The sequence below is a fragment of the Dromaius novaehollandiae genome, chromosome 3 (assembly GCF_036370855.1).
Source record: "Dromaius novaehollandiae isolate bDroNov1 chromosome 3, bDroNov1.hap1, whole genome shotgun sequence".
Taxonomy (NCBI): Eukaryota; Metazoa; Chordata; class Aves; order Casuariiformes; family Dromaiidae; genus Dromaius; species Dromaius novaehollandiae.
In genome coordinates, this window is record NC_088100.1 from 78461846 (window position 1) to 78479842 (window position 17997).

Consider the following 17997-nt stretch of genomic DNA (forward strand, 5'->3'; position numbering starts at 1 on the left):
TACCAGACTGGTGGAAGTTTTACAAATTACTGTGACATCTACCCTGCTCCTCAGTGGGAAGGGAACTTCCCTACCTGCATGATTGATTGCATTCACATATAGAGATGTCAGTTCTGTCTTGCTACTTCTCAGAAAGAAATTTGGGGATAAGTCATAAAACTATATGCTCAAGTACTGATCATTTATGTGTACACAAATCCATGCACAAAACTCTATTTAAAACCAAAGACTATATTTGTGCAACTATGTGCATATATATATAGGCAAAGCTTTCAGCACTGAGAAAACATCTTTGAAAACTACAGTTTATACACCGAGAACAAAAGAGGTGGTCTTCTTGGTCTATAACCACTGAGAAGTCAGGTGGCTGGTCTAAGCCAGTCATATAGGCTCCTGTAGTTAAACAAGAGAGATAAGTGTCTCCAAATTGCAATGTATCCCATTCTAACATAGGTGACTAAAACAGGTGAGATGAATCATCTTGGCATTGCCATCAACCATATGGGGGAGGAGATGCCTTAAACGAGTAGCTTAGAAGGGATACTTAACTTTTAACAGCTAATGTTAAGAGGAATCCCATGCTATAAGACTAGGGAGAATTATATAGATTCACAGTAGGTATTTGTATACACTTGCAAAAATTACATTACAGTTAAATTATATTTGGGCTTATGAAGAAAGTCAAACTTTAAACTAAGAAAAAAATCATAGTCTCTATCATATAAGTTGTAGGTCACTGTTTAACTCTATTATAGTCAGATTTTTTTTTTTTTGCCTGTTTTTCTAAATAAACGAGGCTCATGCAGTCACATTCTGGGTGTTAAGGAATTATTTGTTGCAAACCTGTAAGCTAATTTTATTCAAATATCAGAGACAGACAGAGAGATAGATTAAAAAAAAAAAAACAGATTTTGTAGTAGCAGGTTACCAAGCAAAGGACAGATCCACCAGTGCTGGCCAAAGGAAAAAGCCCAAAACATGCTATCACCTCAGAGACCAAAGATGAAGCTCTAAGAACCACCTTGAGGCACAAACCCACAGGAGGAACTTCTTTATCTCTCTGCTCGATCCATCTGTTTCATCCAACACCACCGTGTCAACTAGACACAATATAGCTTTTCACATCAGTTGTTCTTCAGTGGTGCAAAGTTTCTGTTTAGCATAATATTCATGCAAACAACAAGAACAGCTTTTGTTGTTAATACCCATCAATGTACCTCTTGCACTACTAAAACAGATAGCATCACTTCTTTCTCTCCAAGCTAGGTAAGTAAATGCAGCGTTCTCTATACAAACAAAAAACTCATAACGAAAAACATCCAGTGTATGAACTGGACGCCGATTGTCTGCTACCTCTTTTAGTTTGCAAGTAGTTTTAAATCACCAGTATCTACTTTAAATAATGGGTTGATACTTAATGCTTTGTTTAGATTCACACCTGGCATTCTTACAGGGCTAGCTGTCAAAGGAACTGAAAAATTCAGCTTTGTGCCAGTAACACACACAATCTTCAGTCACTAGCCCAGTTTCTCCCTTCATGTGAAAGACAACACCCACTTGCTGTCTTACTTCACAAGTCCCGAATAAACTAAACAGTCCAGATAAGCTGGGAAAGGGGCATACAGTGCATTTATTGCTTTTCTCTGTTCATATCCTACTGTCTTCTCCAATAGAACTTTCCCTTCTCATGTCACTTATTTGCAAAAAGGGGAAGAATACTTAACAATGGGACCAAATGAACACCTGATTTAAAATAAATATCTAAAAATGTATCAGACCCTGATCTCACAAGCAAGTAGAAATGTAGACATGAGATTTGCCTTTCACCATGTTGCTGTGGCTGGCTGAAAAGATTTAGACCTGTCAGCACCATATTTAGTTATTTAGCTGTTAATAAGTAACTGTTCAAACACAACTGAAACCCCAGCCTACACAGTATTTTAAATTATGTGTTCCTTTAAATACAACTATAATCCTGTCATGCTAATAATCTTACTGAAAAATCAAAATGGTTGAGGAGAGGAGCAAAGAGCTTTCATTCCCTTGTCAGTTCATTACCATTTCACTCTACCTAATCCTGGAGTTTGGTGCTGCCTTCCAGTAATTCAAGTACTGAGAAGACTAGAGAGATGTAAAAGGGCCATAAAACAGAAACAGAGAGACACCACGGAGATCAACAGAGCACACATTACATTTTCACAGCCTAGTTTCCAGTGATGCTAGCTCACATAGTCAAAGGCTGGGGATCCGCAGACAATGAGCTGAGCCAAGAAGCATACACACTGTATATGCCCACCTGCTTCCACTCTCCTGTGCATAACCTGTTGCATACATACATATACAAAGCAACCCTAACATTGGGTTCAGAAAAGCAGTCCACTTAAAGAAGCGTTAAAGCATATACTTAAATGCCTTGCTTCATAGGGGACAAACTTTGTGGCGGTTCTCCTATAATACTGCAAACGATAGAGAAACAGATATTGTCAGGCCTTCTGCTAGAACAAAACCCTGCTCCCGTCAATGAGTTCTAGGTGAAAAGACAGACTCGGGTCTATATAGCTAACAACAATTCAGTTTCCCCCTTCCTCTTCAACAGCCTCTGAAATTTGGTCTTCTGAAAAAAGCACCTGAGGGAAACTTCCCAAATTTCCCTGTCCTTTACTCCTACACATTTTTATATTTTTTAATACAGACTGGCACAACCTGGCCTGCAGTCTGTGTATTACTTTATTTGCTAGAAATAAACAGCTACCAAGATTAAAAATGAACAGATATTTGTTCACATATTAAATCATCACATACCTGAGCCAAAGATTTTTAAGAACCTACATACAGTTTTACAGGCTCCATCAGTATAAAAAAACTCAATGGATCAAGTATTTTAAACCACCTAACATGCACTGCAGACACTTCAAAAGCAATGAAATTAGCAGATGCTGGATGCACATCTGTGGCCACATCTACATCAGCAAGTAACACAGTACGACAGAAGCAGAAGCTGTGGAATGAGAGTCAGTGCTGAGGGCCCAACGTCCATGCTGGATTTTCACTTCAGGTTACCTCTAATCTGGATCTATTGACTGAACACTCGGTAGCAACCAGCGCACACAAACTGAAGCACATCCTGCAGTTTAGCTTCACCTGGAAGGAATCCTGTCTGTCCTCGACCCTGCTCCATGCTGCGAACCAAGAAGTGCCAAGCAGGAACAAGGAGGATCGCTTCCAGTACACTGCTGATCTAAACTAAAATGCCCATGTAACGAACTAGAAGCCTTTGTGCCTCATTCCGTGGAGCCACCACCATCTGTTGTGTGAATGATTCCTCAGAAACTTTAATCCAAAGCATACTGGCCAAATAACGTAATAATTTTGTACCAGTCTTTAGTCCACTCATCTAGGATTGTATTAATCCTATGCACTAAAAGAATCTTAATATTTCTGAGGAACAACAAAAATGGGTTTGCTGGTGAAGGAAACACTGATATAGAGTAATTTTAACTTGAAAGGCTTTAGCTACCTAAGTGTTCTAATGTATCTCAAGTATTTCTAGTTAAAACTGGGAGGATAAAGATGATTCAAAAGTTCTTTGTCGGTAACTGTGGTCACTTATTTAAATGTGTTTATCCTCATTTCCACTACTGTTTTCTCCCTCTCTATTCCCTCCATACCTAAACCCATATGTATGCAGACACTCCTGCCAATTAACATGATTTTAACTTGGCATATACAAACCTTTACAAAAGAAGAGGTGAACTGACCTACTCATCTCTATAAATGTGGTCTGCTATATAGCTAGATCTTGGTCAGAAGAAAAATATTTATAATAAATTTTTTTAGTTCATTTTCAGATTATTCTGATTAGCATTATATCCATATATACAACTCACTGTGGAAGATACTCACTTTAAAAAAGCTTGAGATAGTGGATGAACAGAAAACTTAAGTTACTTTTTAGACTTCAAGGCCCCAGTGACACAGCCCCAAGACTACGGAATCCGAACATTTTGTATAAGCAGGCTTAGGCAGAGGGAGCCTGTACTTTCCAGTCACCTGTGTACTTACTTGACATTAACATACAGTGGGAAACAGTGATGGGAAACCCCAGAGCAATAATGTGCAAGTAACTCCCATTAAAAGAAGCATTAGCATAGTTCTACAAATCTGAATGACAACTTAGTAATTGGATACAGTGATTTTCCACAGGCTTCTAGACCCATTGGCACACGAGTGTGGGAAGTGCTTGCCTGAAGGCTGCTTACACCATTTCTGCGGTGCAGTTAACAGAAGACATCAGGCTGCAGGCAGTTCAGGGGACACTTTCACTGACAGTTACAAGTCACTAAAATGAAGGGGAAAATGTTCCTCAAAAAAACTCTAAACAGCAACTTACAAATAGGTTCTAAGGATGTTTGAACAACATAAAGCTATTGGAAACAATTTTTGAAACGTTAAACAAGATTTGTTTGGAGAACATAAATAGTTGTTCTGATTTTAAAAGCACATAGTTCAGTTTCCATTGCCAAATAAAATTCTCATCAACCCTCAAGCTTCAACAGAATTTCCTATTTTTTAAAAAAAGAATCCTAACAGTGCATGAGACAGACTTGAGATTTTGCTAGGCATGATGCAAAACAGCACAAGCATGGATCGATCCTATTCCCTTCCCACCTGCACCTCAGCTTGCTTCTGGCAACAGTTACACTGCATCTTTGCCCTGTTCATAGAGTGACACAATTTCTGACAATTCATCTAAATGATTCTGGAAGCCACGTCTGGCTTTTCAAGCTACTTTGGACCAAGAACAGTTACAGAATTCCCACAGCCAGTGGCGCTGGATTCTCATAAAACCACAGAAATAGAATAAATAGTGGCCAAGTGGTAGTTTGACTACTACGGCAGTCAGGCATCTACACAGGCATCTAGAGAAAAAAACACATACTAAAATTTAAAACTGACTTTGGAAAAAGTATTACGACAGAGAGAAATGTGTTTAGGCTAACAAAAACCTATTTACATTTCCAAAATGCAGTGTGAATATAAAATGATAATTACTCTACTTGGGAAGCATCCTTCTTTTCTGCCTGAAAAAATTAACAGGGTTTCTCTCCATCATCTACCTTGGAAAAGGATGGTGCTATTAGCATCAGACTTCAGTCCACATAACTAGAACTGCCACAGACTCTATCTGAGTGCTAAGTTGTGCTGCTTTAGGTAACACTTAAATTCAGGAATTAAAGATTTGAAATACAGTGTTGAATTTAAGTGTTACCTAAAACTTGTACAAACCTCTTACTTCAGTTTAATAGCTTATATCAATTCAGCCTAAATTAACTGCTTACTAATATAGGCTAAACAGAAATAAGTCATTTTAAATTGGAAAGAGTGCTAAACAAGGTTTTTCCACTGCATTATCTAAATCGATATTAAACCAACTTAAGAGGTAATTTTCCAGTATATACAAAGCACTAGGTTCTCAGAAACAGGTGTACTATTATTGTTCATATAAATAAAACAAAACTAGTAACAGTGCAGCATTTGAAATCCTTTTTATTTATAAAGTTTTGATAAAATACAAGTGATAATAGTCTTTCCTCAACACTCCCCTAACCTTTGCCTTCAAAGAAAAAAAGGTCCCAGATAGTTCTGTATTTTAAGTGACGGAAATTATATACAAGTAAAATTAAGGTTCAAATGTCATGAATAAATGTCATGATTCTCCCCCAACAGTGACTATGTTGCTCCAAAAATAATCCAATGCAGTATTCCCCTGTTAAATATGGAGAAAAGCATTTCCTTTAGAAGAGGAAATTCTCTTAAGGAAGTTGTTTTAAGATAAATAAAAGTTCAGGATGAAGCCAGCAAAAGGTGTGAAGGATTTCTCTTTGATTTCCCAGCTTGTGTATTTGGGCTCAGACACAGACTACATTTTATGCACATATTAATAGGATGCTAATAAGCCTACAACTCTACTTTAACATGGACCTGTAGAGACAACCTGATACGTGGCACCAGATACACTAGCCTTCTTAAGCAGAAGATTTATTTCCTTTTTGTGCAGGGAAAGAATCAGGCTGTGTATTTTTAATTTTGAGTTCAGCCAACAACTCTTACAAAGTTAAACTATTATTTTTGTTAGAATGTTTGTCAGTTAAAACAGTCATCAAAAGATCAAGACAGAAGCCAAGTCTTTCAGAGTAACTGTTAGCAGCTTTTATTCCTTACTGGTAACATTATAGGCAAAGTCACGTCACTCAATTGCAAATCTACTTACAATTACTAGGTGCAGAAAACAATCCTAGGATCAAAAACACAGAGCACTGAAATTGACAGCAGACATTTAAACAGGTTGCTACGACTTGTGGAAATCTTTGAGAGAGATATTATTGTTATAAATACCAAAGATGTTTCAAAGTTAAATCTTTTAGTTTTTTTTTTTTTTTTAATCACATCTGCAAGAAAATAGAAGCAGTAAGGCTCCTCTCCACCACGCATATATCCTAGCTTACAGCTATCCTTAAAACCAACCAAACAACCCCTCCCAATTAAAACCTTCATTTAAGCACATGTTCAAGCAAGTCTTATGTGCAAACACCTTCTCCCTCACCAAAGTAACTTTATTTTTCACTATTTCAACTTTTTCCATATTTCTGGTACAACAAAAATAAATTAGAACAATCCTGCTTTCATCATCAAACCCTAAAAAAAGTATTTTTGCTTAAAAACCTCCACAAAACAGAACACCCCCATCAAGTGATTTCCATTTGAACTGAAAATCCTTCAGAATATAAAGCTTGTTCTTAGCCTGTTGACACAAAAATTCATCTGTTATATTATCTGTTGTTTTAATACAATTTATAAAATTATAGATTGTTGTTGTTGTTAAAAAAATCTAAACGACTTAATCCTTTTATAACATTTTTTGATAATTAATTCATATTTCCAACCTGGTCAAATTGTTCAGCACGTAAATGGCCAGATGCTATTAAAAATATGCACAAACACCATCTTCTAGTCTGGGAGGGTTCTCAGCATTAAGACTTTTTTTGACAGCTAAAGACTGTACAGACAATAGTTGGTCCATTTGATTTCAGCAGCCAACAAAAATTAGGCAACCGTCAATCATCAGTTACCTTTTCTTGTTAGCTTGGAGAAAGTCTGGGGGCCTTTCTATTTCCAACACAAAAGCCAATAAACTAATAAGTTCTGAAATTACAAAGCAGTTTACTAATTTAAAAGTTGGGCAGTGTGGGATTCCCCTCCCCAGCCCCGCCATTTCCACAAAGCGGTTTTCATTTATACACTTTACCTTCTTCTCAAGAGGATGAAAAAAGCAGAGTCAAAGTACCATCCAAAGATGTCTCATGACCATGTTGCAAATGATTCAAAATGCCCTTGTGCCCATGTAATTGACTTCAAATAATTCTCAAACAAGTAACCAAGTGTATTCTGAAACAATGCCCCCAGCACTATTCCGAAAACACCGTTCCTCATGTACAGGACTGCAGTCATCACTGCACAGTGATTCACACAGTTGTTCTTTTCTAAATCTTACCTGCTCACGTGACCACTGTGGTGACGAGATGTCTCTCACCCGCCTCTCACTGGAGCACCAGCTCTGAGAAGACCTGTATGATGTTTCTGAGTTTCAAGCATCAGATTCTCTTGCAGACAGAGGAAGATAACTGTATGGCACACTCACCGTACCTCAAGAGTGCTGGGCTATGCCATGATTGCATGCCTGGTCACAGTCACATTCACAGAACGGCAACAAGTCAAGTAATCACTGCTACCTCCTGCAAAGCTACTTGGGTTTTCCAGTTGTATGACCTAAAAATCTGCAGTGCAGTCTTGAGGCAGTAACATCTAAACAATGGCAAGTCATAACCCAGAGCTCAGCCAACAATACAGATTGCATGTATAGACTTATACATGCTGGTATAACATACAAAATAGACACAAGCACAGTACTGGTTGCATTCTGCACTGGGGGCAGTGGGACCTGAACAGCACACACATCTGTGGCAATCAGAGAGCTGTCCTCCATCACTTTGGATATTTTCCAGACAATGCTCCAAACCCACCTTGCCATGCCTGGTTCAAGCAGTATCTTCTGAAACCAGCAGAGTTTGTATTACCCTCTGCCTAACATCATCCTTAATCTCACAAAGCTAGCCTGCCAGTACAACATCAAGCCAAGTTTAATCCCACAATTTACCATCCATTCACACAAACCTTAATGGGCTCAGCTCAAAGTTGGACACGTGGGAGCTGTTACAGAGCACACAGAAAGACTAGCACTTTAGTTATTTAACATGATCTAACTGAATCCATTTGATCAACGGCTGAACGCTTTGTGGATGGGTCCTGGGATATCTGAACTATCAGGAAAAGCACATTGTCTTTAGGCATTATCAACACTGCAAATGGAGCTGAAAGTACAGCATTTCTAAGCAAACACAAGCTAATTCTGATTTCAGCTGTCAGGGATCCCAACATCAGAGTTGCTGCATGAGCTCCAGCATTAGGAAAATCTGTGAAAGCTCATCTGGGCCACAGAGAACATCTTACCATTGCTAGCTCCAACTGTGTCCTGCCCACTGCCTCTGGCTAGGACTGACACCCAAGTCACCAAAAGACCATCTTCCTTCAGCAGCCTGCTCAGGGCTTGTTTTCAGTACATTCTATCTCTCTCACCATAAATAACATGTATCAGCCACTACAAGGTAAAAACAAAGCACACTGTGAAGATGAGACACTACAATTTCACCCTGAGGCGAAGTTGCTGAAGTCGGCATGGAGACTAGCCTTGGCAAATTCACTTCACAGTACCCCAGGCGAACTCAAGCTTGTATTTTTGCATCATGGCAACCAACATCTTTTTCACCGATGAAGACAAACCTTAGCAGCCCACAGGAAGTGCCTTAAAGGGTCTGGAAACAGTACTGACAACAGTAGTGCCCTCCTCAGTGTAATCATGTCAATTATGAGTTACATGAAAGATAAACTGATTTCTGTGGCTTGCATGATGCAAACAAAAAGCAAGGCTACAACAACTTTACTTGCTTGGTCTGGGGATACTTAGGTTTACAGTAACAACGTTGGTTTCACTTATATCATAAAAACACATTTTTCCTCGTCAGGCTAGTGGATAAACGAAGAGCACGAATGTCATTTTCTCTGTGGTAACAGACTATATACTTTAAAAGATAGGTGTCATCAGGGTATAAGATACTTTGCGCGACTTACAGATTTTAAAACTTAGAGAATAGAAATGAAAGCTCTTTTCATTATTTAAAAACAAAAAATTCCATCAAAGCAGCTTCTGTTAGGAGGGTTTCTCTTTTTCCTATGATTTTTGTTCAATTTTAGTTTTCAAAGAACATTTAAACTAACATCCAGACAGAAAAAAAAATCGCAACTATTCAAACCATACATTTGTTTTAAAATATCCCCATAGATGTTAACAGTTTTAGCAGTAAGGCTAAAAAGCACAGGAAAAGTAAAAAGCAGAGTCTGAATTAGGAATGTGCCACATAAGAGGTCGCATCCTCAGCAACATTTAAAATGCCTGCTTAACCTGAGGTCTGTAAGTATCAAAGACTGCCCTGAGCAGGGATACTCTCCTTCCCTGAACTGAGGTGAGAATGATCACTCAATTCTATAGTGGATGCACAATCAAATATTTCCACTAGAAAGGCATTCCATAATTCTAGCTGCAAATGCTCTGTTGACCTTTTTTATTATTTTAAAGAGTATACATCATGTATCTGTTTTGGTTTGTTTATTCTTTTTTTTTTTTTTTCCTGGAGCCCTTGGTCTGTTTCGTTGTATTCAGTGTTATAACAAGTCACTTAAGCATTGCTTTTGTTTTGAAATTTATTTTTAAAAAAGTACGATGCTTGTAGACTTAAGAATAAAGTTCTGTTGATGTCTATGAGAAGATTATATCTGCTTGGAAGAACTTAATTGAAATGAGTGTAGTTTACTGAAATACTTAGTTTATTTTTTTATTTGCCATAATATTCAAGGCAGATATTTTGAACTTAAATTTTCCTAATACATTAAAGTAAGAATATTATGGAATTAGAAATTTATACCTAAAAGTTTTGGATTTTTGCATTTACTTCCTCCCAGGAAGCATCTTAAACCATGTTCTACCATAAGTCTACCGTAAGTAACTACATTCAAAGAAACAAAGGACAGGGGGGGGAGAGAAAAAAAGAGAATATTAGTCATGATCTTGTGGGATTCATGAAATTACATAATTAAAACCCTTCTGATCAACAAAACATAGCATGAAAGAAAAACTGAAGCTCATCACATCGTTGCATACAATGCTGCAAAGAACTGTAAGAATATCACAGAAAAAACACAAATGAAAAAAACCTGAGATAATCCTGGAGCCCACAGATTCCACATGGCTGGCACTCAAGCAGTAGGTAACAGTCTTCAGAATAAGGATGATTTGTTCCCAAACATCATCTTACGTCAAGAGAAGCACAGACACAGCAGAGCCACCAGCCTTGCAGGCTCCCAGAGCACAACCCTGAGGGACCCACCACCAAACAAAACCCAACAACCATCACCACCTAGTGAAGGTCCAGATCATATGATTACAAGGGCAGCGGCGCTCAGGTTGCTGGTCTTTCCACTCCAACCTACGAAGGACCTGATACACAAATAATGGTGTAAATTCACAAGCAATAGTGAAGCATTATACTTCCCAGCACAGGAAATGCTCCTTGCATCCTCTGTGAGGGTAGCTCATCTCATACTACTACTTTATAGTGCTCTGGAGCCTGTGGACCCACACAGGGAGAAAGACAGAACAATCACCGAATATGAAATATGAGTACCTCCTCATAATGAAATTACAAAGTGTTGGGGCCAGAGCACAGGTATCCCATCAAAATGCAAGTTCCTTATCATGTGTGCTATTAATCCACCAAGCCACGTTGCTGAATACTGGCTGCAGAAAGAGTCAGCTTTCAAGAATTGCCTGACTAAGGCTGAAGAGTTTATACTGAGGTAAAAACATAAATATTGGTACCACAATATTATCTATTCATAGATGATAGGCATGGTACTTTCATTGCGCTTCTTCCCCTCCCTCCCTAACTGATCTCAAAGGAATTACCAAGAGTCAGTCTACTTCTCATCCATGTTTCAGTATATTGCTTACACAGTTTACCTACCAAGAGAAGCGCACTAGTCCTCCAGGACAAAGTCTCCAGTTCAGGTAAAAGTGCACAGCATAACTGATTAAATTTGCTATTCACCTATGGCATCTATGGAGATGAACTGAATTTTCACAATTAAGACACAAATGAGGAAGCAAGAATAAGAATATAATAACATACTGCATACTTCTAATTATGTTACACACTGTTTTAGCACAGGTTGATAGCAATTGCTTAGAACATCCCATCCCATCCTCAAATCCTGACTGTAAGGTGGGATCAATTATGTGCTTCCTGATACACCACTTGCACATGGGAGAAATGAGAATAGGAGGGGAAAAACATAAGGAATGGAATGTAAAGCCCTGATGGAAGACACTTAAAAAGAAATATATAAGTATCTTACACTTGTTTTAGATTTTTCCTGATTTCTTTTTCATAATAAAGTTGAAAACAAACAAAAACCCAACATCCCCACAATCAAGCCAAATTGAACAACCATAACTACAATTAAACCCAAAATCTAACAACATCAATAAAACAAAGCCAAATGCTTCAGGAGTGCTGAGTTTGGACTCTATAGTATCCACAGGCTTTGTCTCATGCTTTTCAGAGAAGCTGCTGCTCAAACCATTCAAACTTTTTTGTTGCAGGTTTCCTTAAACACTGTGGCCAAAGTTTTCAAAAAAATGGGTGTAATGGCTTCGGACACCTAGTTAAGCAGCTTGTTTCCCGAAAGTGCTGATTACCCAGGAGCTTCTATTCACTTCAAAGCATGGGATTTGGAAATGTTTGTTACTTTAAGATTTATGGTCTCCCTACATCCTAACTGAGAGATTCAAGAAATTACAACTAGTAGCTCATCTCCATTAAAATTAGAAAGAAGTGCTAGACTGATTTGTGGCATCTATTCCAGAAGCCAACACGTTCATGTCTTCACAGATCCTGCAAGTGGAATAACTATCGTGAAAAAATGAGGATACCAAAGAGAAACCTTTGCTAAGGGGAAACAGGGTAATTCACTGCAAAATCCAAGAGCTGACAGAAGCAGCAGCAAATGACAGAGGAAAGGAGGAGAGCTGTTTCTGCCTGCAGGCTAAAATATTACTCAGATCATTGCTCTGAAAGAATCTGAGTTTCTAAATATTGTGAGAACTAACTATATTCCTGTCAGTGAGCCAGCTTAACAAGATTTTGTAAACAAAGAATCACAAGCCAGGCAATAACAATCCCAGACAGCATATGGAAATTCACATCTATATATCTATACTAAATAACACGTGCAGGAAATAAAACCTGCATACATACAACGTGAGAATTCTTAACACATAACAAGGCTATTATACAGCCAAACTGACATATCAAACCCACTAAGGTATATAAAAATCTAACATTTAGATATTGATATCCACTGGGATTTAAAATTTGACTGGAAAACTCCTGAAATAACTGTGCTATTTCACTTAAGGCAGGATTGTTCCCCAGTGCTTATGGCAAATAGGACATGCTTAACAGTGAAAATTTGAGGTCTTTCTCCTCTCCTGAGGAAAAAAAGGAGCAACTGCTAAGGAAACAGAGTCCATAAAAGGAAACCACTGTTAGCAACTTGAGTGACAGACAGGAAGCAGATTTCCACAATTGGCATTTGGTGAATTGCAAGCTATAAAATCTGTTCGGAGTTTGTTGGGTTATCTGTGGGGTCTAGGCACAGCAGTTTAATTCTGGATGCTACTAAAAGATCCTGTTTTATTACATACGAATATTTCAGAATGTATTTGTCTAGCATATTAAAGCAAGAAAAGGGAACGCATCCACATTTCTTTCTCCTAGCAGGCTGTATTTTCAGTGACTGTGTGATAACTAGAAAAGTGGTTTTATTATCTCACACAATTTGCTTGTTTGCATCTATCTTTGCAGGGAAAAAAGGTTACTTATTATTGTACTTACTGTTACAAAACTGCCTTCCTTCCTTTTTATCTCATTTACCTTACTTTTACTGTGCGGTGTTTTTTGTTGTACACAATCGTTTATTATGCTTTTAAATCTACTTAGTCTTTACTGTTATGTATGAATTGCTAAAACATGTACACATCTATGCTGAAGCTGTGTCTTAATAATTCAGGCCTTCAGTGCTGATCTGTCCATTTTTGCTGAACTGAAGATAAAAAGTCCTTTCCTGCACCCAAAAAAGGTACATTGCAGGTAGTAATGTCTGAAGTGTGTGTTTGAACGGACTGCACCTGCAAAATCTTTAAACTAGGACAAAAGCTTTCAAAGGAAGACATGAGTAAAGCACTTCTGAAAACAAAATCTGTTCCACTAATTCAAAAAATTTCACACCTCCATTGAGGTGGAGGGAGGGAAGAGGTCATCCTTTTTCTTCTTGCAGCACAAAGACATTGTAAGAACAGATAGAAATTTTGAGAGATACAAATGAATCTTTAATACTTAGCATTCAGGCATTAGACAACAAGGTAAAAAAAGTTGTTTTATTTGTTCTCCTTTTAGAGTTGCTACTGGATATGACTCCACTACTGTCTTGTTATGGAATTCTTTCAAAAGGTAATGCACGGTGACACAGTTCAGAGGATGTCTTTCAGGAATACAAGTGTCATTGCTCTGTTCTGGTGAAGAAAGCACATGGCTTGACCACATCAGCTCTGCTTAATTACTAATGATTCTACAAAGGCAGTTTTTTTGACATTTGCTTTCCAGCTGTCTCTTAATGGGATTTCTCAGTCTTTTTGGCCATTTTGCTTCTTGCAACAAACTGACTTTCCAACAAAATTCCCTACCTTGAAAAATACATTGATTTCCAGTAATAGCAAGCACGGGGAACCTTCCATGAACACTCCAGTCTTATTAACGGTAATAAATATTGGCTACAACCTTTGTACTATGTTACTCCTTCTCCCAGCATCCTCATGTCCCTCAAACAACTTCATACCTTTTTTCCTCTTTGCTGCTCAGGATTTTGCTTGAGCCTACAATCAGACATTTGAATCTGAATTCTCTGCTTTTGAACTTTCTTATTGAGCAAGTCTTGGTAATGGGCATACATGGCATTTCTCCTTCTGTAGAGATCCTTATACATTCCAAGGTGATGCTGGAAAAAAAAAAAAGTGCCTCATATGAACTAATTTGGGGGGGGGGAGGGGGGGTTAAATACATATATATTTTCCGTCTTTTATTGAGATATAGACATACATATCCTGGATAGATGAAAGATTCTGAAAGAGAAAGCTCAAGCAGTTCAAGCTGTTCAGCAAGTTGAAACTGTTTTAAATTATAAAAACCTTTTGAATAGTCATTTCACATACTTGTTTTATAGCGTCCTTAAAGAGACAGACAGAAATGCCATTCTATGATATACTTAGGAAATTTATCTGTATTTTATTACTGCAGGAAACAGTTAATATATCAAAGAAGATGGGGCATGCCTTTTCTTCAGTGTTATGGTTTTCTTAGGAACAGATAAATACTAATACTAATTTAAGTAACTACTCTTTGGCTAAATGGGAAAAAAAATCAAGATTTCTGAATGTTTTGGGCACAGATCAAGTGAATAAAAGCAAAAATATCTCATACGGAATACTTTACAAAGAAACAAAGATGTTACAGACTAGCAGTAACTGCTTGAAGATAATGTCCATAACGATGTTTCTTTTTTCCTGGGGAAAGGGGGATGTATCAACAGGTTTAGTCTATGAGCTTCATTTTCTTCTCCAACTTCTGTGAGCCTCTTCAAACTCAGCTAGAAAAAATTTAGGCAGGAGACTTTTCTTTGTTAAGTGGCAATATACTGCTGGCTTGTACAGTTATCTGTGTACTTTCAAACTAGAGACTACCAATCTCCTCTGAAAATAGTATTTTTCAGCTGTACACAACTGGCAAGTACTATCACAATCCTCCAGCAGATGGCAACATTGATTAGGCTTTCATTTAAACAGTTGGTGCCTGCCCATCTACCCACTCATGAGGAATATATCCACAGCAACAGAACTTTTCTCCTTTGAGCTTCTGATACCTGCATGCCTTGAAGCCCACTTTGGAGTCTGGATTGTTAACCGCCTTCATATATGTTCTCCTATGCCACACATCCCCAAAGAAGATGTGTACAGAGATGTGATTTCAGCTACCTCATTGCAATGTAATCAGAGATAGAGTAGTACAGCAAAGAAAAGTGATAGAACTTAGCTTTCTGAAAGAAAAGTACATTTAAATTTTTAACCAAATGAAAAGTATCTTTTCAATTGTGTACCGTCACAACCTTTGGCACTACAGAATTATAGCTGCCATGCTACTGCATGCCACTGGCATGCAAACTTCATGGTGGTACTTGAGCTAAAGGCAAGTCTTCTAGCCATCAGCAATATTTGAGCTGGGACTCAAGAAAGTCAGCTCCTGATTTACCACTGCACTCTGTTGGAGGAAATGCTAGAGGAAGGCATTAACCATTAGAAGCAGAGATTCTGAGAATATCCCACAACACTGAATGCAAAAGGGGAAAAAAACAAAACAAAACAAAACAATTTTCTGTCATATCACATATTTGCATATGTCATTATGTAAATTAATATTGATGAATACCATCCCTTTAATGCTTATGTTAATCAAGGTCAGTTATTGTTTAATGCACAGGTGAATATTCTAAACTCAAAATAGCCAAGTAACCCCCTACTGACCTTCCTCTGGAGACTATCATCTGCAAGCTGTTGAAAACAGAGTGCCACAGCACAGTAACACCACAATATTACACCTAAAAATCTCATCTCCTTTGCCCTAGCCTTAGTATGTAGGTACAACAGGTTTTTCTGAAGACTGCCTTCAGCATTAGGCTTTTTGGTCAATTTTTTTCCTCTTGCCCACACAGAGATAAACAAAGAATAAAAATAAATGAATAAATTAAAGATACAGGTAAAACAACCACAACTGATATCAGAATCAGTTCCCTTATCAGCTAAACCAAGAAATGACCTTGGAACTCCACCAACACAGAAATTATCTTGGCACCTAGGTACAAAACAGGGAGTTCCTGCCCTTGGATAGCAGAGATTTTTCATTGCTGCTTACTTAGAAATCCTTAAATCCAGCAGTTTCAGTTATCTTATAACCTGCTATAATGGCATTACCTGGTCCAGCAGGGCTTGTTTCATCATACCTTCTTTATCTTCCTCACTAAATGCTGATTTGTTGTTTCTCTTTTTCCCTTTGTCATCTTTGATAGTCTCCTTCTGCTCGTGGTTATTCTGGACAAAGAGAGATACGTGTGAAAAAAGAGGGGCTGTACAGTCCTGACAATGGATACCTGCCATTCTTTCTGTGATGTATGTCTGTGCCAACATACAGCTAAGAATTTTGATAAAACACATGTAATTTATGCATCTGTTTGAGCATATAAGTCATTTCATAAATACTTCTCATTTTGCAACTATGATAACACATACATAAACTATTTCAAACTATAAAGGATTAGTGTGAACACTGTTTATCTAAAGCTTTTAGTAACTGAGCTCAGTGTGCATGCCTGGGTTGGTGCTCCTAGGTATAAAACTCTGGGCTAACTTCAGTAGACAACCAGAATGAAGCTAGAATGCAGTTGGCCTTTAACACATTTTTCCATGCTACATATACTTTAAAATGCAACAGCCTGTTTCTAGTTTTCAGGCATCTCTGTTAAATTGGAGTTCAAGTTGTACATACTTAGTAACAAGTTAACATATGCGGCCGACACTCCTCTGCTGTACAGGACAGAGCCAAAATCCTGCAAGCAGCACCAGCAAACCACAAACATTTTCCCCTACTAAATCCTGCTGAAATACAAGGCCTCCTGTGCCATGTGTGATACATTAGTGTATCAGGGACAAGCACACCAGGGAGGCAGATACAACAGGTAGGCAGGACCACACTAGGTAGGCAGGACCTAGGTGATGTAGGCACCTGAGGTACCTCTAGCTCATATGGAGGGATATCCTACAGCAGTAAAAGCAGCACTGGTTGCTCACATGTAAGGAAGGCTTGCCCAAAGTTTTGAAACAAAGGAGAAGTGAACTATGTTAGTTGGCTGAGCGTACATTTTGTTTAAAAAAAAAATCTAGAATTTTATTGAATATCAAGGAATCAAAGCATTGTTTAGAGGACAGACAAAAGTAAAAACAGGAGCTTTTAAAAATGTTTCATTGAAGTCTCACTAAAGCTAGACTTGGTTATAGGCCATTAGCATCTTACAAAGAAGTACATGTCAGAAGAGCAACAAAATCGAAACATCACTAAACCCATAAAAAGTATAAATGTAGAACTGAGGCACAAATACATTCATTTTGCCCCTAAACTGTACACCACACTACACTAGAAGAGCTGCACTACCTAGTTGAACAAGATATCTGTCAGACTTTCTCTAAGTTATAGAAAATGAAAAGCAGTCCAGACAAGCACAACACTCAGGTTCAGGATAAGACCCTGACATGCTCTGATCTTTGAGATCTGGGCTGGAATGGGTCATTTAATGGCATGAGTGCAAAACAAGTGAGCTCTTTGTCCTGTGCCAACCTATGATCTCAGCTCTGGCTTGAGGAACTAGTGTACCAGAGACAGGAACATTTGATGCAATTTAGTGAATTCTATCTGTGGCATGTTCTTTTTCCTTGGTTTATTTTAAACTACTGACTGTTCAGCATCTAGCTCTGGCTTAACCTGATACTTTCCAGGACCCACCAAATTTCTAGAAGTCATTCCAGGAAAAATCGCTTCAGAAAGCAATCCTCTCACCCCAGAACAGAAAGCAAACACCATAATAAAGCAAATCATAAGAGGCATA

At 38.1% G+C, this 17997-nt stretch overlaps 1 protein-coding gene across 2 annotated transcripts in view; it reads right to left on the reverse strand.

Moving 5' to 3' along the window:
- The window catches only part of LOC112988989 (uncharacterized), a 68426-nt gene that overhangs the window by 41140 nt on the left and 9289 nt on the right, over window positions 1-17997 (reverse strand). The window contains exons 2-3 of one of the 2 annotated variants that reach the window (XM_064508069.1): window positions 16313-16429; window positions 14128-14286 (exon numbers count right to left, since the gene is read on the reverse strand). In XM_064508069.1, the coding sequence (XP_064364139.1) occupies window positions 14128-14286; window positions 16313-16339 (186 nt within the window). In that variant the 5' untranslated portion in view covers window positions 16340-16429. The remainder of the gene's footprint in view (window positions 1-14127; window positions 14287-16312; window positions 16430-17997) is intronic. The other variant, XM_064508070.1, reaches the window with a different exon arrangement.